The sequence below is a fragment of the Augochlora pura genome, chromosome 3, assembly GCF_028453695.1.
Source record: "Augochlora pura isolate Apur16 chromosome 3, APUR_v2.2.1, whole genome shotgun sequence".
NCBI classification, from domain to species: Eukaryota; Metazoa; Arthropoda; class Insecta; order Hymenoptera; family Halictidae; genus Augochlora; species Augochlora pura.
Window position 1 is genome coordinate 27798173 of NC_135774.1, and position 26129 is coordinate 27824301.

At 48.5% G+C, this 26129-nt stretch overlaps 1 protein-coding gene across 1 annotated transcript in view; it reads left to right on the forward strand.

The window, feature by feature from the left end:
- Positions 1-1122: 1122 nt before the first annotated feature.
- The window catches only part of Heca (hdc homolog, cell cycle regulator), a 195416-nt gene continuing 170409 nt past the window's right edge, over positions 1123-26129 (forward strand). Inside the window, exon 1 of the mRNA XM_078176771.1 lies at positions 1123-3311. Within this exon, the coding sequence (XP_078032897.1) occupies positions 2554-3311 (758 nt within the window). The 5' untranslated portion in view covers positions 1123-2553. The remainder of the gene's footprint in view (positions 3312-26129) is intronic.

Sequence of the window (26129 nt, forward strand, 5' to 3'; positions counted from 1 at the left end):
AACTCGAGGGCTCGCATTAATTGCAGCTGCGATTAAATCGTCGTCTCGATAAACAGACCGAGTAATACGACTTCATCGTCGAGCAGGAATTTTTATCCGAGCTGAACAACTCGGTCGTGTCGGTTCCTTTCAAGCCGTCACGACTCCGGGTCCTTTTGTATTTCTATTTTAACGATTGAACCCCGTGACACGGCAGCAATGTTGCAAATTCATCGGCACAACGTTGCGAGCGAGCGAGAGCACGCGGCTCCGGTACATTTAAATCGAATTAACCTCTAGGCATCCCCGAAGGTTGCCCGCGAGAAAAAAAACGAAACAACAATTCATATGCATTAGGCTCGTACGTCGACGTGTAATTGATAAGGGGAATGCCACGAGTCATCGCTAATTAGAAATATACATACGTACGGTGTACGGTGAATGGGGCACGTACGCCGCGCGCTAACAGCTCTCCGGGATTCGCGGAGAAACTAGCGAGAGACTTTCGCGACGACGACGACGTTTCTTACCACCTCGAAAAGCCGCGCGAAATATTTTCGTTGCGCGACGTTTCATAAAACCCCGTGGCGGAACGGTGCATCGATAGGGAAGCCCGGCTGTTCGGCGCGAAGTTATGCATGAATGAATAAATTTAGCCACCGAACGTATTTATAGGTCCGGGGGTCAGCTTCGGTACATTCAACGAACTTAAACATTATGCAACATCTGTACAGCTCGAAATTTATCATCCCGCGGTGGCGAGCTATGCGCGCCGACATACGCGCGGGCTGCCAACTGGGCACTTTCGACTTGCGCTTATAACATTGTGTTTACCCTGTCCGAAAACTGCGCGACCGCGCCGTATTTTTAGAGACACGGTCCGAGCGAAGCGAATGTTTCCGTTCGGTTTGCCACAAAATTTCTGTGACGTGTTCGATGTTTAAACGGGGCAAACAGTCGCAATTTATACCGACAAACGTGTACGCGCTTTTTCAGAACTGGCAATAAATTCAGTACAATTTCGTCTACCGAAGCGTTGAAATTTTTTAATAAAAGGTATGTACATACCGCTGCCGTAACCGGTAGGTCGTAAACGATTCCCATATTCCGCGAAACGCGGTAGGAAACTGTAAGAACCCGTGGCTCGCGACGGATTAGGAAAAATCGCGGCCAGTCGTGGGAGCCGAAAACCTGGACAACAAGGTAGAGAATCCGTGGCCATGGCGCTCATCTGTGTATGTAAAAGGTCCCTCCTCGTACATACGTGCTGGCACACGCTTCGCCGGGATTATTCGCGGCGGCCTCCGCCGGCTTCGAAAAGTAAAACGCGCGCGTTCGCGTATGCAGCGCCGGCGTGCCGTTAGCCAGAGAAAGAGGCAGACGTCGACGGGACAAGGAGGTAACGACCGAGCGGTAGCGTGCGCCAGTCGGAGGGACGACAACGGCGCGCATCGATTGGCGCGCTAGCCGTGACCCCCACCACGGTGCTTTCGCTTTCACCCAATGGGGCCTCACTTTCGCGCTCGGCCGCGCGCCGAGCCACGGCAACCGGCACGCTGTCGTCGTCGCCGGCGCTCAGTGAGTGGTGCACCCTACGTGCGAGCAAGTGTTTTGCGTCGTGGACTCTCTCTCCTCAGCGTGGCCGCCGCGAGCAAAAACGGGGAGAAAGAGAATTACGAGGAGCCTCGGTGTGTTGTTTGTTGCTTTATCTCCCACCCCCGCGTCCACCAATCGCTCCTGCGACCCTTTAATCGAGGGACGGGCAGCCCCGAAGAACCAACCCTCCTCCCTCGCTCGTCAACGTCAACCGCGCACGTCGACAACCCGAGTTTTCTCGTTCTTCGGTCCTGTCAATCGTTCCGCGATCCGGACTCTCTCTGGAAGACCGCGAATCGTCGCGAGAGGAACTTTGCGTGTTTCGAGCGGTGCGCGCGCGCTTAGCGCCCGGTGACCCTGACATTCGAAACCAGCGCCAGTCGCCACGCGACGTCCGACGATCGTCCCTGCCTATCCTCCGGCGCATCCTGCAGGAAACACACACAGTGCGTCGTTCTCCGTTCGTTTCGTGCTATCGTGGACTCGCGCGTGCCGCTTCTCGCTAGAATACGCGGACTTACCTGTTGTGCGACCGGTTGGTGGTACCATCGGTGACCTTGACTTTGGTGCACGACGCCCACGATCGTGATCCTCCTGGACGGTCGCGCGTCGCGTGTGGATCCGGCTACCTTGTGACACCGTCGTCGAGGAATTGTTCGGCATCGAAGGCTGTTTTTTTTCGCGGATACTTCCGGTTTCGTTGATCGATGAATGGGTGTGCGTGAGCGAGTACCAGCGAGACGCGGGATTTGCGTGAAGATGAAGGAATAGCGTCGTCGCTCTGCCTGTGATCGTGATATCTAACCCAGCGAAAGCAGAATTTTTATATTGATCCCACGATTCAACAAGCTGTCCGCGAAGCTGGATAATAGTGTGTTCTTCTGGTATACGTTTCGGCTTACCGAGTTGGATCGAAGAGTGGCGCAGACGGGGTCGGAGGTATCGGCGATCTTGGCAAGGCTGAAAGATCTTGGGGTGATGGCACCGCGTCGTCACACGAACGGTCACGGTGGTGCGCTGCTGGAGAACGGCGGTGCCGGCGGCGGTTTGGAGGCGATGGAGAACAACAACCTGCTGGCACAGTCGCAGGTGACGACCCGCTGTTGCACGCCGACCGGGGAGTGTCTCAGGGGCGACGCGCTGATCCGGCTGAGCTCTCTGCACGACACGGTCAAGGTGTCCTGCAACAACGAGAGCTGCCCGGTCGGCCAGTTCATGCACCGCGAGTGTTTCGACGCCTGGGAGCAGACCGTGCTGACCTATCTGAAGAGCTGCGGCCGTGCCCGCAGCTGGTCCGAGCGGCAACGCCATCAGAACCTCTGGACCAAGAAGGGTTACGATCTGGCGTTCAAGGCGTGCGGCTGCCGCTGCGGACGCGGACACCTGAAGAAGGATCTGGACTGGATGCCGCCCGGCTCTGGCGGCAACGCTACCGGGAACCGTCCCGACGAGAACGAAGCCAAGAAGAAGAAACGACGCAATCGTCAGAACAGCAGACCCACGCTGGCCGTGTCCGCGGGCCCGCCCAGCCACGGCAATCATGTTTCTGCGAACGGACGCGGCGCCACTGAGGTACAGTTGATCGAGAATGGACGCGGCAGGGCTGGATCCTTGTCCTCCAGCACCGGGTCCAGCTCTCCTCCGGCCACGTCCGAACCGAGTGTCAGCCCTCTGCATCAACCTCAGGCCATCATGAAGAAGAAGAGCAAGGTCGACTTCTTCAGCGATCGAGCACGGTGAGTTCCATGTCATTGATTCACGCCGCGATGCTATAACCTTGGTGTGTACACCTTCCGCTTCGGCCTTGGGGTGTGCCGGGTCGCTTTAACGGATAGCCTGGTTCGATCGAATCTTGTTCTGTTCCATCATTTTCGACGAGGTTAATTGACTACATTAAGTAGGCGATCGATTGGAATGATAGCGAGTCGAGAGTCTACGTTATATCGTTTTTATATTTAGAATTTTATGTTGTCTGTAGATTGTAATTGCTCACCGTGGTAATATTGAAGAGATAACAGAGTTATTGATCCACTATAAGTTAATTAAAGTCAAAGTTCGTAATGCACCGGGCAAATCTCTTAAAGCGTATAAATGAGATTAGAACGGAAACAGCGTAGTCTACTATGCGGCGGAGTGACATCTTGAGGTGGTCAGCGACCCCGTTGAATTAAAGATAGCGCACCGAACCGAGGTCCCTCTAGCGGACAGTTCAGAGTCACTTTTCCACCTTGATCCACTTTTCTTAATTTACTACCTTCTTGAAAAATAAAGTAACGCTATTTTAAAATCGAATTAATGATAACACTTCCAAACAGACGATATTATGCATACCGTTTTAACCTCTTGCACTATTACGTCTTTTATAGCTATGTCTATCATACATATCTAAGTGGCTAAATTACTTCAGATTTACAGTTTAAAAATACCTAAGTTTCGATGTCAGGGGATTCTAATTTTGTTTCGATTTAATAGAAACGATTCACTGCCATATTTATCGAAACATTTACGAAACGTTTGTCAAACGTTCGCGTTTGATTCTTTATTACAGTGCAAGGTGTTTACGATATAATAACGTTGCGAACTATGTTGACTTCACGCGTTATACGACGTGGCATTCTATTCTTAGTCTAAACTATTTACAATAGTGCTGTGAATATCTACTTTTAGTTCAAGGGGTTAATATTACCGTAACTTAGTCAGTCGTCTATCCATCGCGCACCGTTTCTGCATGCATCAAGCAAGTACGTAAAAGCCACACTTTCGGTATAACATCAAAAATATTACATTTAATTAAACCACGACGGAAAGGCGAAAGTTTCTCTCACGGCATTGCCCGCGCAATTAGGCACAGTACTTTTCGGCCCCGTGATTTCTATCGAGTTGACCAGGAGGGGATGAAGAGGGGGTTGGTACGAGGTCGGCTCGTTACAAACAATAATTGGCCTGGAAGTCACGATACGGATGGCTCGTCTCCCTGTGAGGTCTACGTGTAAGAATACAATTATCGCGATCCCTTATCAAATTGGTCACGTTTCTCTCCCACGCGGCGGCGGCTCTGGGCTCCTCTGGCCTCGGTGGCCGCGTTCAATGACGTCGATAAGAGGGAGGAGAGGTGCTTCTTTCGAACCGCGGTTACCGCGAAAGATAAAGTTACCAGACCTATTCACCTCGGTATCGCGCGCGGTAAATTGCGCGGCTCGCTCCGGCGTTCCTTTTCCGCGAAAGGAAGGGTTGAAGCGTGTGCAGGGCACGCGCGAATTTCTCTCTCATTCTCATACCCATATTCTCTCTCTCTCTTATTTTCATTCTCATTCTCGTTCTGTCTCTGTCATTTTCCATGACACCGAAAGCCAGAGCGATAACGCCGGATGCAGCAGCGGCTTCGTTTTCGTTTTCTGTTTCCCTCGCGTAGGGAGAGCCGTGTGCCGTCTCTCTCGAGGTAGAAAGCCTCCGGGGAGGCGCTACGGGATGCTCGATAAGAATAATAAACGAGAAAACACACGAGCCGCGCGAGCGAGCGCGAGTTTCGTGCGGAACGTGTGTCTCGCGCTTTAATCTCGAAATGGACGCGGGCTCGCGGATCGTAAAGATCCACGCGAAAGAAAAAAAAATAGAATACGCGACGATAGAGAGAGAGAGAGAACGGCGTGCAATTAGCGGCCGCGCGACCTTGTCGTCGAGCACGTCGAAGAGCCGGGCTCGCGTTATTTTTATGTAACGCTTAATTCCCGCGATCGATCTTCGATACGGCGCGCGATCCACGGAGAAAATCGCTTCCGGCAAAAACCGAAGCGGATTCCTCGCCGCGTACGCAATCCTATTGTCCCGGGCAGAGAGTTCCCGGAGAGCCTTTGAGCCGCTTCTGTCTCGTCGCCGAAGCGTCGCTGTTTTTTCCCGGAAACATCTTTATTGCTAATAACGGTCGGCACGATCGAATTGGCCGAAAGACGAAATGGCTTACCGCGAATTGAGAACCGAAATAGAAACGCCGATTTCCCGCGGTCTCGCTTTGGTCGACGATAGCCGGCGACATTGTCGCGATCGATTCGCCAGATGTCGGCGCCTCAAAGCGGGCTTCTCGCTCGGTGTTTTGCCATAACCGGTAGCATCAAAGTATACGAAAACACGTAGGGGGAGAAGGGGCGATCGAGCCAGCAGCGGGGTCCACTATCTGCGACTTAGATCTCGGTTACCGGTCGCGCCCGATCTTTGAAGGATTCGGCCGGGGGTATTGAGTTACAGGCCGAAATCAAGCGTAAACTTCTGGCTGGCTGACTGTCGCGTGTTTCCTTTGGTCTCGTCGATCTCCGCGCGCTCGAGCGTGATCGCAGCCGAAAACGTCGCCGCCGATACGCAACGCCTAACGTTCTGCCCCTTCCACGGACTCCTCTCTTCTCTTTCTATTTCTCTCTCTCTCCTCTTTGATTCTTCTCACGCGGATTCCATCCCTTTTCCCTCCGTTTTTGCCGCCGTTCGTTCGACCAGCTTTTTCTTTTCTTTCTCGACCAGGGTTTGCCAACCATCTGGCTCCTCCGGCGAAAGTATTTCGCGAAACACGTCTCGCTCTCTCACTCTCTCCGATTATTTATAGCCGTCTATACGCGGCGAACGCGCGAGAGGCAACGCGCCGCCCCCCGAAGAAATGAAAATATTCCGCCTTTCCTCCGGCCTCTGGCCGCCTTTTTATACGAGCTTCGAAATCACGCTATAAAGGAAGGAACGGAAGCGTGTGCTTTCCATACGGAATATGCACGCTGATTCGCTTAACACCCTCCCCCGCGCGAACACCTCGGGCCCACCACCACCACCACCCCACGAGGCTAAACATTCTCGCGCGACACTCTCGAGGGCGCGACAAAGGCACTATATCGAAAATCCTTTCCGCTCCGGCGATTTCTCATAAATCCGCGGCCGTCTAGCCACTTCCTCCTCCTCATACACCTACTCCTCTTACTCGGTCTAACGCTGCATCGTATCCTCTCGCGATCTCCCATTCGCGCGGCTCCGTGCGCCGCTTATTTCTTGGGAAAATTGCAGTCCGGTGCTTCGAGGTCGCTGGACCTTTTGGTCTGAATAGAAATAGGAAATTACGAGTTGTGATTAGGTTTGATAAGTGATTTATTATTTTCTTTGGAGAAAAGTGTGCAGATTTCTTTTCTTATTTTTTTCTTTTTTTCTTTCTCTTTCTTCTTTTTTATTTTATCAAGTTCACGTTCTAAGACGTCATTCGAAGCACAGTTTATTTTTCATTGATTACATCCAATCGCAATCACGGTTATCTTAACGACACTTTGTAGGATAGTTTATACGTTGCTTATCTATTTTCCTGAACTTCTATGAACTCTCGTAAACTGTTTAGATACACTAAAATCGTCGCGATTTAAAATCGTGCCTCGCCGCGACCGCGTACCGTGTACCAAAACACACGTCGTCCGATTCCGCGTCTCTCCGTCGCTGAGAAGAAAGAATTATGCAAAGTCCTTTCCTTATCGAACCGGGCTTCGAGAAAACAGTCAACGTGTATATACATATATACATATATACACGTTCATCGATTACACCGGTCGCGGCACATGTGCGTCGCCACTGGGTACACCGTTATCGATCTGCGTGTGTGTGGGGGGAGAGAGGAATCGAGTCCGCGACCCAATCTATTGTTTTCGGGGCGTAATGGCGAGATAAAGGGGTCGGCCGGAATGAAGAAAAGTCAATTGTCCCGGTCACATATCGCGGTAAGAAACTCTCCAGACGCGCGTTCCGCAGGATATGAATGAACACACGGGGGGGTCCGTTTCCTTCGGGTGCGTGGGTCGTTTCTATGGCGCGGAGGTGTGCGTTTTAGGTGTGTATAGCTCGCGGGGAACGGGCGGCTGCCGCCGTCGGGTTTCTCGTCGAAAGGCGAAGACCGAAGGGCGGCCGAACACGACGACGATTACGGCGACGACGACCCCCGCATGAGAACCGTCGTACGCGGGGCACTGTTCGGTATATCCTATATTTAGATCCAGTCCTCTCGAACCTGTCCTATTTCTATTTGTTTTTCCGTCAACCCGATGGCCCGTCCCTCGATCTTTTATCTCCGACCGCGCGAAAATTCTTATCTCGCCGCGACACCCTTCGGCTTCGAGCCTCGAGATGCGAGAAAAATTCACTGGTTATGTTAATGCGGAATTTTGGGGATTAATTCGCAGATATTGGAATTGAGGAATTAGTATGGTGGGCATAAATAGCGATGATTATGTTAGTTTAGAAACTTGACAGAGAGGAGATTCGGAACAATGGTAATTAAAGAATTTAGTAAAGAGACAAACATCTCCTTGCATTGTGCCAACCCTATTCGACACAATTTTAATTACTCAGCTGTCTCGGTATTTTATTAATTATAAAAGTCTTAGTACAGCAAATATACTTAAAAATAACTTACCCTTCTGATTCGGTAAATTCGATATTTTCCACCGCAATTTTCGTACTTATCACTATCATTTTAATCGAATAATAAATAAGGGTTTGGTCCCGGCGAGGCAAGGGGTGTAAAAGAAAGACTCTCCCGCACCGAGAAGTTTCCATCTCGCGGACCGTATCGCGTCCCCCCATTAATTTCCCAGCGATGCAAATTATTCTCCATGGAAAAAAAGGAAGATATCGCGGGGGTCTGAAAAAAATACCACCGCATCACGGTGGATGGTTGCCAGAAATTTCGGCCCCTTTCGTTATCAGGATCAAAAGGAGAAACACGGCATAGGGGCGGTCGACGCCGCGCGCCTCGCGCGGTCTTGGTTTTCGGACGGGTGCGCCGATGCGAGTCGCTGGGCAGATCGCGGTTCACATGCGCTGAAACGCAGCGGGCGAGTTTTCGGCTCTCTCTCGCGTCTCTCTTTCTGATCCTGGCCTTCGTATAGCGGGGGACAAGCGAGCGAGAGCCTCCGTGTGTCTGTGCGTGTCTGTTCGCATGGCCGGTCGGATAAAGCGGTGGATGTTGCGCGCGGATGAAAAGAGGCGGAGAAAGAAGACGAGGAAGAGAGCGAGAGAGAGGAAGAGCGGCGGGAGAGGGTGCCCGTAGCCTTGACCGTGGCCAGCACCTCGGGGCCAGCGGGTGAGGAGAGGAGCTTGACGCTCTAGCAGCCTCCAAGGCCAACTGCATGGAATCACGCCACCGCGATGCATTTAAACAGGCCGAGCGCCGGGAATGTTGTTAAAAAGCCCTCCACCGGGACTGGTTCTTGTTGCGTCGTCGAAAACAGGGGGCCCCGCCGTACACACGATCCCCATCCGCAGCCCTCGAAAATATCCCGAGGACGTTCAACGGGTCTCGCCAATAGCTCGCGCGTCCCTCGCCTCCTCTTGTTATCTTTGCTCCGCTATTGCTCGACGGTTGCCGCGAATTCTCTCTTTCTCCGAAACTGATCATGGTATCACTGTGTTCATTGTTGATCCAATACTCTGACGTTCTTCGTGCAAATTTTTTTATTCTATATATATATTATTTTATTTTGTACATCTTACTTTCAATATCTTCTTTAACCCCTTGCACTCGAAATCATTTTAACTGTAAATCCGAAATAATTTTCCTTGCTCATAGTATCTCCATTCTATCTAACAAAGTGCTCTTTTATACGAAATTGACTCTTGCGACACGTACCAACAGTTTCATTACTTAACCATTTTTTAGATTTGAACTTTGTTGGTATAAAATTATCTTGAGACGCGACAGAGCGATTTTAGTGGTGCCTCAGGATAGCCACTAAAATTGTTACAGCACGTTTCAAAATAATTTTTATATTATAAAGAATTAGATTTTAAAAATTAAAGTGTTCATCTCGGGCCGCGAGTTTGACACCCCTGCACTATAGTAAACAGCTCCACTAGTCTACTTTCAGGAATTTAACCTCCTCTTCGGAAGCGTTCAAGTTATCCCAAGATTCGCACGGAAAATCGCGACGCAGAGCTTCGCAATCGCTAATAGCCTAGAAACATACTCGTAAACCGCGTGCACGCCGGAAACGGCCTAATGAGATCGTAAAACGCGGGCGAATAAGTCGCCGCGTTCTCCCTCGCGAATATATTTTCGATATGGAACGACTATACGGTCGGAGGTGGAGGAGACGAGCAACGGTAGTGGAGGAGACGATGTGTGTGTGTGTGTGTGTGGTGCACGCGCTGCCGTCGTAATTTATTTTTGGTTAAAACGTGAGTAACGCGCGGGGGGACAAACCCTTGGCTCGTCGCACTTCAGTGAAAGTGGGATTTATAGGTCGCGTTGCGGCGCCAAAATGTCTCTATGTGTGCGCGCGGGCGCGCGCGGCGCGACGGGAGGGTGATTGGAGCGAAGAAAAAAAGGCGAATCACGAGCGTAGCATAAATTCGAGGGCCCGGAAAAATGCTCTCGGTGAAATATCAGCGGAGGGTGGTTCCGGGGGGATGAAACTCGGGGGCGGTTCTCCCGCTTGCAAAGGGCTTCTTCTTGGAATTTGCGATTCGATAGTGTTCGCCGAATATTTCTCGCTCGCTTGTTCGCTCGTACGCTTGCTTGCTTCCTCGCTTGCTCGCGAGCAGTTTTATTGCGCGGAGCGTCGTGAAACGGGGATAATGCGTCGCTCGGGGCCGCTGCTTTTTAATTGAACGCCGCGAAAGGGCCGCCAGGAACGTGTGTCGGAGGATGCCCGGGGACCACCCGGGACAATGGCTTCTGGAAATTTTACGAGCGCACGTGTACCTGCACGTACGGCGCAACTCTTCCACGGAAATACAGCAAACCACCGCCGGCCGTAATTCGGAGATATCCGCCCCGGGGAAAGTTTTCGGGGAGAGAGAGAGAGAGAGAGAGAGAGACCTCCGCGCGCGGCCGAGATAAATTACGGGGAACCTCTTAGAACCTCTTAACGATGAAATACACGATGATACTCTCGCGCCCGGGACACTCGACCGCGCCTCTCTTCCGCTCGAAATAGAACCCTTCGACGGAAACCGAGAACGGTTTTCCAAAAATCTCCAGCCTCGGACCACTTTGCACCCCCTTTTCACAAAATTATTTTTTTTTTACGCAAGCACCCGGTTCTACTTTAATCCTTTTCGTAGACTGTCCTTGGAAGTTCGCTGCTGGTTCTTCCGTAGAATTTTATATACTCAGCTCGAGAGTGTAGGGTTGCGGAAGTAGGTTATTGCGGGGCGAACAGTTGTTCTGATAAGGAGTGAGAGTCGTGATAAAAATTTCATGCATGATCTATTAAATATTTGTATATAATATTAGTAATTTATTCTAAATCGAAAGCAAATTTAATTCTTCTGTTACCAAAGTACAGAAATAAAAGTAAAAAAGGGAGAATACGAAAAATATAAATTGTCTAGTCTTATTAAAGAAAACTATAAGTATAATTATAAGTAAATTATAGATATAATATTAGCACTAAATTGGAAATAAATTTTCGCTCGCTTTAATAATCAAAATAAATTAAATGAAAAAACAAACCAAATAAATCAGGCAAAAGAATAAAAAAATTTGAGCTCGTCGCCGAGCGCCATATTGAACCGAAAGATTTTAAACAACAGCGTTCGACAGAAAATCTGAAAGATGCCGGTCGGGGATAAGATAAAGGGCCAGATTAGGATTCCCGGTTCGCGCGGCCGGATTCCAGACGCGCTTTCGAATTTAATTCGAAGTTCCGTGGCCATATTGTCCGCGGGAGAGTTTCGGGGTTGAATTTCCCGAATTCTTTGGACTGTCTCTCCACCCCCGTGGTTCGACGGGGAGGGGAACACGCTCGAATAACTTGGAGATTTTTTCGTCGGATATCTCAGCGCGCGTCGTGGATTTCTGCTTCGAGCACCTTGCAGAACGAAATATCTCCTGTGACGACGGTAACGTTGCAAGATCTCGACTTTAGCAGAGAGATAGAGAAGCTGCGAGTATATGTATCTCCGGCGGTCGGATTCGCGGCGCTGCGTCAGGTGAACTGTGAGAAAGAGAGAGGCGAAGGTTTTTCGAACGAGGAAACGGACGTCGTTGCCCGCGGAACGCGTTTACTCGGAAAGATCCGCGAGATTAGAGTAGAACTGTGTAGCTTCTTGCCGCAGATTACAGCGGACACTGACTCTCCCTTTGGTGCTGGAGATCCACCGTATATGCAAACTAGGCTTCTTTGCTCACGTTTCTCCGAGTCGACGCGCGCGCTTTCGGTATTTTTATTTACCGGAACGCGCGCGGGATATGCTAATGACACTTCGCAAACTCGTTTATACTTTCTTCGGCTGTGCTCATGAATTTTCATGCACCGTGGTTTGCCAATATTGCAACAATTTTTCATATATATTAACTAGCATCGAAGCTGACATGGTCCTCGCTTCTGGTTAAATAATTATTATAATTTCGATGATATCACCGCACAAAAAATCAGGAAGGCAGTTAAAATATGCAGAAACAACTATGCAAAGTTTCGTAAGGATGTGTTCACTTTTTGCAAAAAGAAAAATTCGCGAGGCTGTTTTTATTTCGTAAAAGATCGTCTTACATTTTCTTTGAATTTAATGGTGAAGCATACGCATGCGTGATCGCTCGCGTTATCACGATCGATAGCGGTCGATGGATCCAGGATATCAATACCGTTTCTGTCCCGAGTGGCATTGTTCTTTAATTTGGCGCGCGCGCGGCTCACGCGAACGCGTAACGCGGCAAATTGCAGTCTGCGCGCTGTCGAATTACGCTCGCACGATCGCGTTTAATCGCACGATAATTGGTAACGGGGAGGCAGCAGCAGCAGCGAGGCTGCGAATCACCGGCTCTCTCTCTCTCTCTCTCTCTCTCTCTCTCTCTCTCTCTCTCTCTCTCTCCCCGCGCCCTATGGATCGCGTCCCTAATTTGAAATCCACGTGCGTGCGGCTGCAGCGCGACGAGCGGAGGCGGCTGCGTGGAAGGAAAAACGTGACGTTTAATGGGACAATTAATCGTTGAATCGTTGTCAGTGCATTAATCGCGGAATCGGCCACGTAATGTCTGGTCCTCACCAGACAAGATAAAGAACGATCCTCCGTCGTCGTGACAATGTTCCCACCATGTCTTCGCTCGTGTCCGATGGAAATCGTCTTGAGTTTCGTCACGAATGGCTCGCGACGCCGATCTACCACCCCCCTCGATTGCGAACGCATAATAATCGAGCCGAAATGTCAGGGTTAACGCGCGCCACTCGTCTGTGTGCATCCGTGTGACTCTAGCACCGGAAATAACAGCCGGCGAACTCGCCTCGCGAGATCACGGCCAGACGAAAGTTGTTTTCTACTCGCGAAATTTACGATAGCGATCTCTACGTGGCCCGAAATCGAGTGATAAATATTTAAGAAAAACAGGGAGATGGGGGGGCGGAGGCGCGGAGGCGCCGCGACACAACACCGCACCTGTCATGCGTATTCGAGGCACACCGGCGCTTTCGCAAACACTGTCCCCGCTGCTCGGACGAGTCTAGACGCCGGCGATATGTCCGAATTTAATTATGCGAGGCCGGGGACCGGGTCTCGAGCTTGTCTAGGTCGCGCGTCGCACGGAATTTCGGCCGTGGACTGTGCAAACTCTGCAGATTCTGTGTGATAAAATTGCTAGCTAGTTTTGGCGACCTCGGATACCCTTTGCGGAAGACATTGGGTTAGTGCGAGGTTTTTGATTGGCTGGAAAAAGTTTTGGAGAATGTTGCATCTGTCTCTTTTTACGTAGAGAACAAAAATTAGGTTATTTAACACTTTGACGGCGGTTTTCGACAATATATAGATTCTCTACAATTTAATATAAGTTTGCTACAATTTAATATGGGTGCGCTACAATTTAATATCGGTTCTCTACAATTTAATATAAGTTCTCTATAATATAATATAGCTTTGCTACAATTTATTATAGGTTCTCTATAATATAATATAGGTTCTCTACAATATATAGATTCTCTACAATTTAATATAGACTCTCCACGATTTAATATAGGTTCTCCACAATTTAATATAGGCTCTCTACAATTTAATATAGGTTCTCCACAATATATAGGTTTCTATCATAATCTCTACAACAATTCCGAGCTGTATTTAACAATCTTACTACCCATTTTCAAAGATATTTCTAGCAGACTTACAGCTTTTCCTAAATCAACAGCAATTTATTTCACTTAATCGCCGAGGACTTGGCAATAAATATTTAAAAACTCCAGGTCAAAATCTCGTCTCCGCCTCAGGGTAACGTAAATGAATAAACAACTGGCTAATTAGGACGAAGTATCGTCCCAAGATATTTCCAAGGATATCCCGGCAAGAAAACCGTGTATCTTACCGGGAACGTTGGCCGCGGCGAGCGTTTAAAGCCCTTCCGCGTGTGTCCCGAAGGGAAAAGGAAAAAGACGAAGAGGATAGCCCGTTGAAATTGCTTCGTTAAAAATGCGCTAATAATGAAGTCGGCCCGTTATTATTAACCGGGAGAGCTAGCGCGGTGGCGGGGGGGTCGCGCGAGCGCCGGGCGGGTTTCAAGTTCGCGCGCGCAAGGGCCGCCGCCGGATATAATAAAGTTTAATCCCTTCGGAAAGTTTCGCCGGCGCGGCGCGGCGTTCCGTTCGGAGGAAAACCGTAATCCTTAACTAACCGGGCGGCCCGTGTTCGAATTACACCCGCGTTGGAAAAACACGGAGAGACAGGATGCGCGCGCGCGGTTTGTGTGCCTCCGGAAGAAGAGAGCGTGCACGCGGAAGGCGTATTTTAATAAGCGAAACCTCGGCCGAAGGGACCCCTCCTCTCCCCTCTATTTATGGCCGTCGACTCGCGCGCGCTTGGGAAAAGAAAAGCAACGCGGCGCGATAATAACGCGGAAATTTAGTTGGAGCACGGCGACGAAGGGGGGAGGGGAGGGGGATCCGCGCCGTGTATTACCTACCGGGGAATTTAATTAAGACAGAGGCCGCCCCCGTCTTTTGAAAAAGAATCAACCGGGTCGGATGCGAACGCGGCGCGGGGAGAGAGAGAGAGCGTAGGAACCGGCATCTCGCCACGTCGTCTTTAAGTTATCCTTGGGGCGGTCTCTCGAAGGATCTGGGTTCAGGGTCAATCCCCGAACTCGTCCTTCCTCCCAGCCCTTCGGCCGGCCCTACTGCGCCTAAGCCGTAGCCGCGCGATTTTTTGCGGAACATCCTCGATTTTCGGGCCGCTGCGATCGGCACCAATTTTTATCCGGTTAGATGATGCACTCTCTTTGAAACGTATTCAATTTGCTGTAATTATGCTACTGATTTAAAAATTTTCTTTATACTGTATTTAAAATAGTAGAATAGTTATAATAGTTTATTTAAAATAATTTTATGAAATATGTAGCTTAATATGGCTAAAGTTTAAAAAAATGTCGATTTTACTATTTATTTTATATTTTTGTTAATATTAGGCATAAGGCATAACCTTGGCCATATTAATTATCAAAAATCCACTCTCGATCCACTCTTGATTTTTATAGTCTTCAAATACCCAAAATAAGTGTCATCTTCAGGACGTTTTTAAATCCCACCTCATTTTCTATGAAATATCATCATAACCATTTCGTAAGACACCTCTTCGAGCAACTTCCCCAAAGTTCCCTTCATCATTATAAACATTTGCCAGTTCCACGATTCGAATTGTTTAGAGAGACCACAGCTCTGTTATTTCGCATTCATTTACACCCTTCCCATTTCAGCGTTTTCCGTAATGTTATCAAACTTTCTACGAAATAACTTAACAGCCCCTGCTCCACCACCGTGCACATCTTCCGCATCAAATTACCGCAAGGTTTCTGTAGTAAATATTATCACAGCAGAGAGAGAGAGAGAGAGAGAGAGAGAGAGAGAGAGAGAGAGAGAGAGAGCCGCGGGCGTCGTCCGTCGTCATTTAGATCCGAATTTTTGAGTCCGGTCGCCTCGATCCGCTCCGTGTTTCGCGTAACTCGCGCCGCGCGCTGCAGCCGTCGTCGAATTCGTAACGAGCTGTTTGTCAAATTTATGCAAATGCGGGATCGTATAAGGCCGCCGCGAAACGGGCTCGCCTTCCCCGAGTGTCATTAGCATTCATGAACGTCCGCGCGCGCGTTCTCCCTCTTCTCGAACCGGAGGGAGAAGAGAAGAGAAGAGACGAGACGAGACGAGAAGACTTTTCGTCGTCGTCGTCTTCGTTCCTCTCCGCCTCTGTTAACCGTACCCCGAGGAATCGCGATTCTTCTCGGTAAATTTTCATCGAGTCGGTTTTCGAATTTCGTCTCAGAGAAGAGAGGAAGAGGAAGAGAGGAGGAGGGCCGAAGGGGCGGCAGAAATGACCGGGCTCTCTCGGCTCTCTCGCCGCGCGACCGCCGATAAATAAACCCCCGTCGGGGCCCTCGGTTCCTCGACGATACGCAACGAGCGTTTTATCCCGCAAAAATGTTTATCTCGTTCGCACGAAATGACCGGGGAACCGGTCGGACCGGTTCTCGGCCGCGGCCACATTCGGCAATCGGAAACAAACGTCGACCGATATAGAAACCTCGGTGATATAAGATTCGGTCGCGGGGCCGAGGGGAAAAAAGGTGGAGGAGAAAAGAGGAGGAAGAGAAGAGAGTTGGAGGAGGAGATGTAGAAGGTGGTGGAGGCGAAGGAGGCGGAGGACAATTCGCTAACAAGAGGTGAAACTCTGCCGCACGCTCCCCAAGACGTAGAATAACGAAGCCGTTATTAACCGGTCACTCGAAATTCGTTATCGCGGTCTCCCGACACTCGAAAGGCCTCGGCTTTTATTGCCCGTCGATAACGGAGAACCGTTCTATCCGGTTGAATAATCGCGTTTCGCGAGATTACACCACTCCCTCTAATTATGTAACTCGCTCTCGGTTCATTTGTGGGTTAACTTCTTCGATCTCCCCGTTCGCGGTGTTCGTTTTGCTTATTTCTTAAGGAGGAATAAGCACACAGGCATTATCTGCTCGTTTATTCGGGGAAACCGTAAATGTTGTTGCGCTGTTCGCCGAGCTGTAAACCGTGTCGTTAACGACGACATTGACCCGCGGGCCACACGGATAAGAAAGTCGTTGCAGTGGATCGTTATTACGTCATTAGAAGCCTCCCTCTACTGTTTTCATCTCTCTCTTTCTCTCTTCTCGTATCTCCCTCTTTCTTTCTCTTTATTCTCTTTATTTCTGCCTCTCCATCTTTCTCTCTCTTTCTCTCTCGCTCCCTGGTCAGAGAAAAAATTCGTCGCGGAGGATGGACGCGTGGGCGGTGGAAGCTCGTCAAACGTCGTCCCGGCCGCGGCTCGTTACGGCCGGGACACGGGGGGTGGCTCCGAGGCGCCGTCGAAAACCGCGGCGAGGGGGGGAGGAGGGACGCTGATAATTATTCGTGCCACGGCGCGTAATCTTCGCTTCGTGGCGGCCGGGTAATTATTTCTGAGATTGATAACTTTATTCCTGGCTCGGTTCGAGCGGAGCTCTCTCACGCTCATAAATAATTCGACGGAATTGAAAATGAATTAGTAATCCGTTTGCGAGCCATTTCCTGGAACAGGTTCTCCTCGGAAGCGTTTCCAAGGAGAGAGAGGTCCCCGAGGTTTCTCTCCCTGATCGGCGAATCCTCGTGTACCAGCCAAATGTAATGAAAATTTATCGAGACGCTAATTCTCTTTTGATAAGCTTCATTTATTCTCATTTATTCTCATTTATTCACGTTTATTCTCGTTTATTTTATGTCGACGTCTTAACGGGACAGAGAACCTTTTCTGTTACGTAATTAGAATAGAAAGTGACAGGTGGATTGCGGATCTTGTGGATTTGCTGGAAAAAAAGGAATAACTAAACTTTAAAAGTTTAAACGAAGTTACTAATACTATTAGTTTCAAATTAATTATTTAGTATTATGAATCTCGATTATTTAGGATTACGAATTTCAATTATTTATATCTAATTTCTTGGATCAATTGTGTTATATTCAGTGCAAACAGTTTTTATTTTTCATAAAAATCCGCTGTCCAGCGATACCTGTCCAACATGCACATAAGTTAATAAATGTTAATAATTGAAACAAATGCTAATAAACGTAACTCGCTACAACAGAGAACGACAAGACACAGAGACAAACGGCACCTAAAACACAGTCTCTGTTCTCTTAATTAGGCAAAATGTTCCGAGCTAACGCAAGACAAAATATTCACGACTATCCAGCGATAGATTCGACAACATTTTGTCGTTGGTCCTTCTCCTAATAAAAGTCTCTCGCGTTATTTACGGCCCCCGTGGCAAACGTTAGTGCGCGCGACACACTTTCTCCGCTAAGAACGTCGTCGTCGCAGATAAGGTGGCAAGCGGGCGCGAATGTTATCTAAATCACCGCGAACGGTCGAGGTTCAACTGCCGCGTTAATAGTACACATTTCCATATCAGAGCCGAACATTTACTCGCATAATAGCCGCAGGGAGGGGGGTGGTCGGAGCGGAGTGGGGAGGGTACAGAAATTTTCGCGATTTGACGGAACGTTCTTCCTTCAAAGGCTCTCGCGGGGGCGAAGGTAGACCATCCTCTCTCCTCCTACCTCCCCCACGGAGAAAAGCCATTGTATTAGCTGGCAGAGCCACAGGACTCCGGCGAGGAATATTCTAACAGTGTCAGAGGCGAACAATGTCGGCCGTATAAATGAATAATGCAGCCGTCTAGCCGGGGGAGAGAGAAACAGGGGCTCCCCTTAACCGTGACAGTGAGAGTCGGAATTCATTTGGAAATCGCATCAAAGATTCCGCGAGAATTTCGGCCGTGTCCCGGGATCCGAGACCGCCGCGCGTCAAGCAGTCTGACAATTTCCTGCCGCGCGGAGGTCCAGAGAGAGAGAGGAGACCGTGATTCCGAGAGATTCCGAGAGAATCGAAGCCCGTGTGTCGCGCTTCCGTCTCGAAAAGGAGGAAAAATCCTGCGGAGACTCGGAACCGGGGTCTCTCTCCTGTGTCGAGACCTTCGATCCTCAACCTCGCGACCTTTTCTTTTCAACGAGGAACAGGAGAGCGGAGCATATGCTGTCGGAACCTGATCGAGGAAGCTGCGCTGTCACAATCCTGTTATCCGGGCTTCTCCTTTCTCACGCGGTCCGCCGTTCTCGGTTCGCTTAGTCTGCGAAGAATTTTTGAAATCTCGGAGGGTGGTGGCAATCTTGATTATTGGCATCGATTAAGCAGTTATTTAAATGTTATATTTATGAAGATTGAAAGCAGCTATTTTAGTCGCGTTACTTTGTTAAATTATCGGCGATTTTTATCGCAATATACATCTAATGTATATTACATATTATAGTAATAATTTAAAAACTTTATTGATTCTTCTACTTCTACGTTATTAACCCTTTGGCGTACCATTTTATTCACTATTTTATTCTACTTTTCCGTCGTCCATTTTTTACGCAGCGTACAAATTGCTTAGGAACGTTAAACTTCGCCGACGAGTACATAATCGCCGTCTCACGGAATCCGAACGCGTTCTATACATAGATCACGTCTGACAGGATCAAATGCCGGTTACAAGGAAGAATCCGTTTTCTTATTTAAGCGACTGAATTATTAGACAAGCGTGTTACGTTCCTCGGGACGGATACCGTAATTATCGAGCGGCTGCTGCCTATCACGGCTGCTTTCCAAGTCTCTCTGCCCACTCCGGGGTTCATCAGCAATAAAACTAAACAGCTCCGTCACGGTCTAATCGGCGGTATTATTCGAATTTGACAGAAACTATAGGTGTATATAACTGTCCGTCTATCGGCGATTTTTTTTCGAGATCCGCCGAGAGCGAACGGCGACCGCGTTCTCTCTGTACCTCTTCGACTGTGCATTACGGCACCGAGATTGGTTTACTGCTAATTGGTTTGTTAACGTCGCGTTTACGGAGACGCGCGCGCGGCGCGGTATCCGCCGTTCGTCGCGCGGGTACACGCGCAACCGTGAACAAATACCACGGAGGTGTTTTATATCCGGAGGTAAAAAAGGATCGCGGACGGGAATGGCCGATATTCGCCAGATGCTACGAGAGAGGAGAACCCTCGTCCCAGGCTATTCCCGTCCCGTAATTCGCAGGATATTAACGATCGCCGGTATCCTATTCCCTCGATTTCTCCTCGCGGAATTAGCGCCCGTTAACTCGTCGGAGATGAATCCCTCTCTCACTCTCTTTGATTTGAGAGCCTCTTTCTCTCTTTAAAGAGATAGATAGAGAGTCCACGGATCCTCCGATTTCGCTGTCCTCTGGTTTCGTCCGCGGGTCGCTTTTAATATGCAAAATTTGTCTCCCGCGCGCGCGCGCGCGCACGCGACTCTCGCGTTGCGTAACGCGATTATGCGATGGAGAGTTTGCGAAGGAGGCGATTACGAAACCGATTCGACCGGCGCAACGCGCACACACGCCGCGTGTGTTGGACTCGATGGCGCCGCGCCGGTGGCTTTCGAGAGCCGACTGATTCCAGGTTTGCGCCGGGTCCCGGCCGGCCAGAAGGAATTTTTTAATTAGAGGCGACGGACAAAGGTTACCTGCACCGTTGCCCGCAATAACGGCGGGCTTCTGGCTGCTAGCGCCGCTTCGAGCCATTCTCTCTCCCTCTCCCTCTCTCTCTCTCTCTTTTTCTCTCGTGTAGTTGCCTTCTGCATTTACCGTTGTTCGAATCATCCGAATGGCCAGGCTTCGTTTTAATTGCGAATGTAAATTTTAATCCTCCTTTTAACACTCTTTCTCTCTCTTCATTTATGAAAGAAATGTCAGGTTTGTGATTCTTGAATGTAATGCGACATTCTCTCTGCAGCGTCCTCTGGGCGAGGCTTATGGTGGGCGTGGTCTCGTGGCCCTTGACGAACTCTGCTAGGTTATTCGAATAGATCGACTATTTGGTGAGGATTTGTTGCATCATTTTACCGATGCGGCTAGTTATAATAACAGTAATGGTATGAACAATAAGAAACCTTGCCAAAAGCGTTTGCAATATAATTCTCCTTCAACAAATATCTTTCTGAAAATTAATTACTGTTTCAAAAATTTTACTGAAGTGAAAAGAGGAAGGAATTTATACAATCAGAAATAGGCATATAAAAGAATGATGCAGTTGCATCGGTGCGCTTAAACAAAATATTAAGTGCCTACAGACGTAGTGCTCTTCCAGCTAATTGTCTTCTTCCTTTGTCATTTTTTCGTAAACGCATTCCTAACGGAGTTACGACCTCAATTCCGTAGACCACCCTGCACAGAGTCTTGCATCACAGTGTCGTCCCTCAGCGCGATTCATGATCCCCAGGACTAAACAGCGTCACCAAATTAAGCGCAGCTGCACCATAACAGACCCAAAGCGTTCCAAGAGAGAGAGAGGAGAGAGAATCCGGGCTCCTTCCGGAGCAATCAGCTCCGTCGAGCAGACGGTTCGCAGGAAGATCCCAGGAGTCACGCTCGAGCTGGCAGATCCTTGTTCGCCGGCCCGGCAAAGCTCCCCGAACGCGGATAATAGAGTTCTCGCTTTTACCGTGAGCGTCTCGACTAAACAGCAATCGCCGGGGTCGTCGTCGTCGTCGTGTCTGAACAGCCTCGATAGTTGTACATAGGAGAACACCCGTGGAAGTTGCTCTGATTCGCGGGTACGAGAGCCGTTCTCTCGGTCGTCCCGCGCGCCGGAATCCTCGCAACGATCGCGCGCGAGCTGCTAGGCATCTCTTAGCAGCGCGTATAACTGCGTACCAGCGAACTCGAAGCGGATTAACCTCTGGACGAGTTTTCAGGTAATCCTCTCCGACCAGCGAGAGCGAGCGCGCGGGGGTTCCCGGTACCAGCAGCCCCGGGATTCGTTCCACGTTATCACGATGGGGATAAGTCCTCGCCACGAGACCCGGGGCAGAAGAGGAGGAAGGACCTTATACGATCGTTCGACTTCCTTTCTCGCGCGCGCGACGCTACGTGTCCCCGGGAAAGAGCTCTTTATCCGTTGATTCCATTTCGGCTTATTGGACGGGATTCGTCCTGGGTCCTTGATGCGTATCCTGCAGCGTCCGAAGGTATCGCGGACCCTCCACCTTCTCCTCGCACGCCTCCGTCGTTTTCTTCTTTTTTTCTTTCTGTATCTTTCTCTCTTTCTTTTTCTCTCGGTTCTCTTTGTCCCCTCTCGCTTGCACAGACCGGTCCGGGCCTCTCTTTCGGAAGAACACGCGCGGTCCCGGGTTTAGAAACCAGTTTCGCCGTGTCGCGGTTCCCATCGTCGGGGCTGCATCGTGCACACACGCCGTTCAGGGACCCACGGAGTTCGTTTCGAAGCGGGTTTACACGCGAATATCTCAATTCGCTGATCGACAGAAAATCCTAACGAGCGATGCCCGGATTCTGAGGGGTGGGTATGGATGTTCGACAGGGTCTTACTGTACTTTAGAATCAATGCAGTTTGGGGTAGAGCGCAGATTTTCTGTGATTGCGATTTTTAGTTCAGATCTGTAGACATTCGATTTTTATGATCGCGAAACTCTTGAGACTACTTGAAACCCTGAATTTTTAATATTTTGCGAGTCTTGAGATTTGAAATTTTTATTTCTTTTTTCTGAGAAGAGTTTATTTTATATTAGGAGTATTATGTACATATAGGAAGTACTTACTATATATACTCATAATATTATATATGTATATTATATGTAATAAATTTTTCGTGAATTCTTTTTAAAATATAGAATTATTTATCGAATGTAATTTCATGAAAATTGAATATAGTTCAATCCTCGAAAATTCTCTAAAGTCTACACACAATCTCAACTAGACACCTATTAATTAAATAAAAATAAATTCATATTGCAATATTCGCGCTGATGATTTATAACAAATTTACTTTTGCTTTGATAATTTCGAATTACAAAACTAGTACAATGGTTGCATATTTCAAGAACTCTTAATATTTCAAATTTCAAGGGGTTGATTCCGAATTCCCATCTATCATCTCAGATATTTCTGTAAAGATTTTATTTTTTTTAGAACGAGAACCGTTTCCTTTACTTCGCAACTGTTAACACGAACGTGTTGTACATTATCAAAGTTGATTGGCAACTTCTTACTTCCAACGAACCTTCTGCATACTTCTAATGAAACTTTTTCCAAGCGTCATAAAATCGTTGCCGAGCCTGGTCAAAGGGTAGCGTCTTCTCTCGCGGAGGAACGACGCAACAGCCGACGCGTTAATTGCGCGCAACATTGTTCGTAGCAACTTCAGACATTCTTAGCCACCGCAAAGGGTTAATTGCTCGAAGATGCAGCCAGAGTCCCCGCCCATTCTTCGCGAATTACGGATTCCATCGGCCGATCCCCGATTCGTATGCCTGGAGGCATATCTCTCTCTCTCTCTCTCTCTCTCTCTCTCTCTCGCGAAGGAGTTGCCGATCAGGTGCGACGTCCCGACAAGGTCCGTGGAAACTTGTCCCCTCCTTGACGGCTCGCTGTCGGTAACTGGTGGCCGGGTGTTGCACGAGAGACAGGTGTCCCCCCACCGGTGCGTCGGTTTACCGGAACTCCCGAGGCTAATCCCGTGTCCTCTTTCCCCGAAAGATTTGCCCTAAGCCGTGTCGGACTGGTTCGAGCACACAAGACCCCCGAGGACTCCCGTGGACCTTTCTCAACGCGACGAATTATCGAGTCAAGGTATCGGTGTCCGTGAGAAAACCCTAATCTGAGAACGGGGTGGGGATGACAGCAGTAAGAACTAGAAGGTAGATGTTCCCATTGTAGCTGGTGTATTATTCTGTATTAATCTGTAGTATTATTAGACTGTCGATTTTAGGTAAAACAAAGCTTATCTTGACCGATTGCAACAAGGATCAGTCAGATAAAAATTTCTTTTATATTTGATATGACAAAGTGTATTTTGTGTATATGAAATTGAGCCTAATGATTCGTACTTTTATAACAATTTTTTATTTCTGAACTTTAATCACATAGGACACAACAGTGCAAACGGTTAATGCTTTCGTGCTGTAATAATTCTCGATAGAATAATATATATTAAAATAATCGATCAAATCTCGCGAATTTCTCTCGAATAAAAGTGTTTAAAAATACTTGCGTACAAAATTCATATAATTTCTAAACGTGGCCGGAATCGGTACATATATCCGAGAGGGGGTGGATTTGTGTGCCGAGGGAGCTACCCTGCGGGGAACGCGTGTCCGTAAACACGGCGCGACCTATCCACCCGACTATTTCGTCAAGCCCTGTCCACACCCCCTTTGTCACCGGCTGTCTTTGACACTGTGTCGCCGCCGCCGACGAGTCCGTTCCCGGCTTAAAAGCCTGCGGATTTTACGTGTGTCAGATACAGTCGTCGTCGTTGTCGTCTCTCGCTGGGTGTGCCAACGCCAACGCCGTCGTCGACGGATTCCTCTCTTTGTCGAAGAGTCTAGTGCGACTCGTCACCGGAACCCGTCGATGCCGAAGGGGCGGGGAGAGGAGAGCTGAGCAAACCCAGGGACAGAGAAGGGGTCGTTGGTAATCGCGACGGAGCGTTTACTCGCCTCCGGAGGATCCACGGTTTAGGGAGAAATTATCCTTCGGCTTGCCCCCGCGCGATGGGAAAACAGAAGAATTTCGGGTTTACAAATAATTGCCCCGGGAGAGTCGGCTGCGTACCAGCCCCCGGATCGTGCAACCCCCTTCTCGGCTTCCGAAAATATTTATACCCTTGTCGATCTGTTGTCCTTCGACCTGGTGGAAATGGAGATGGATGGCGTGGATTATCGGCTATCGGTGACACCTCAATTATGCTCTTAGTCATCGAACGTTCACTGCGTTTCCCACTGATTTTCGTGTCTCTGTTGGACACGGTGCTTGCCAGCCACGGGTTATAAATGGGTTATGATGGAATTCATTTATTACTTTTTAATTGTATTTCTTTATTACTTGTTGCTTGTTATTATTTATTTATTTAAGATTGGAAATGTTGACGTATATAGGACAGAATAATATGATAATATTCTTCAAGATAATATGATAATATTCTTCAAGATAATATGATAATATTCTTCAAGATAATATGCTATTATTCTTCAGAATAATATGTTTGTTATATTGGAAAATATTGCTATTTTTCAATGACGAGAATACTGCTTTTGTTGATGAAATTGTTCTAATATTTCTGATCTTTTAAAAACTAAAGCATTGGATTTCTAAAATTATTTTTAAGTCAGTGAAAATAAATAAATGAAGTGTCATTTGGAACTCTTATCTTAGAAAATATTTTAGCATTTATTTGAAACGTTTAAAATGCTGTTTTGAATGCCAGTTTAAATATCTAAAAATATCCTAAAAAGTGACAAATTACTAAAGAAAACATTTTACCTACTCTTCATTAAATTATACATTTTAAAAAACTGTAATATTTGAAGGCAACACGTAGAGCAACAAACACAGTAATTACGATGACTTACAATCTCCGCAAAGAGACCGGCCATCCGGTTAATTATCCAACGATGACCGAGGCGAAACTGACCTAGGCCACCGCGTCCTCGGATTAACCTCGCCGAACCAGCCGGCAAAAAGTGATTCAAGACACGTTGAATCGCGCCGCGTCGCCGAACGGAAGCGGGATATGCACTCTGACCACTTTGAAATCGTGGCCAGACATCTGCATTCGTGGAATGTCGCGGAAGATCGGCATCGGGAGGGGAGATCGGCGATTCGGGGGGACCGGTTCTTCCGGCCGGTTCGAGATTTCCTATTAATAGGTGGCATAAGTATGCGGAATGGCATCGAAGAACACAAGACGAAGAAAAAAAAGAACAAGCTTTCGCGCACGGTGCACCAGAGACACGCCGGTGTGTGCTTCGCGGCGTTTACGTGCGTGGAATCGGTAACGAAATCTTGCGACGTTGCTCCGCGACGGCTCCGTCGGTGATCTCGGTTTAATCGTATGGTAATCCCGCGGAACGGCTCGGCTAATTAACCGAGAATCCGGCAGAAATAAATACGACCGCGTCGACTCGATCACCGAGAGAGAGGGAGCCTCGTCGTTGACTTCATAAAGCCTCGGGAAGTTTCCGCGAAGATCGCTGCGCCGTAGATAACGATCTTCCGCATAACATTATCCGGCCGAGGTATACTTCTTCGATCTTCCGAAGCCTCTGTAGCTCGCTCAGAGGACTGCGTTACTGAGAACTTCGCGATCGAATAGAATGGCTACGGCGAACGTATTGTGTTGCGTCCGAGATCGGATTATTCGAGGCTCTCTGCAACTTCCAGCTTCGGTTTCAACCTGCGACTATCCGCCACGTAATGCCTGCGGCAGTGACTTAACCGTGGAACGAGCCTCTTGTTCTTTATTTTAAATGGGACGACCTGGGAGAGGATGAAATTGAATTGAACGAATATATGAAATTAAATTGACCAAACATACAAAATTAAATCTTACAACTCCTGCAACAATTCTTCAAATACAAATTTATATTAAAACCTGGCATAACAACTTGTATGCTCGGCGTTCTTACTCGATTGTAAAGGGTTAAAATTCCCAATTGCTAAATTCTCACACGACTGCGTTGGTAATGACGTCGAGCCGCGATTGGGAAATTTCGGG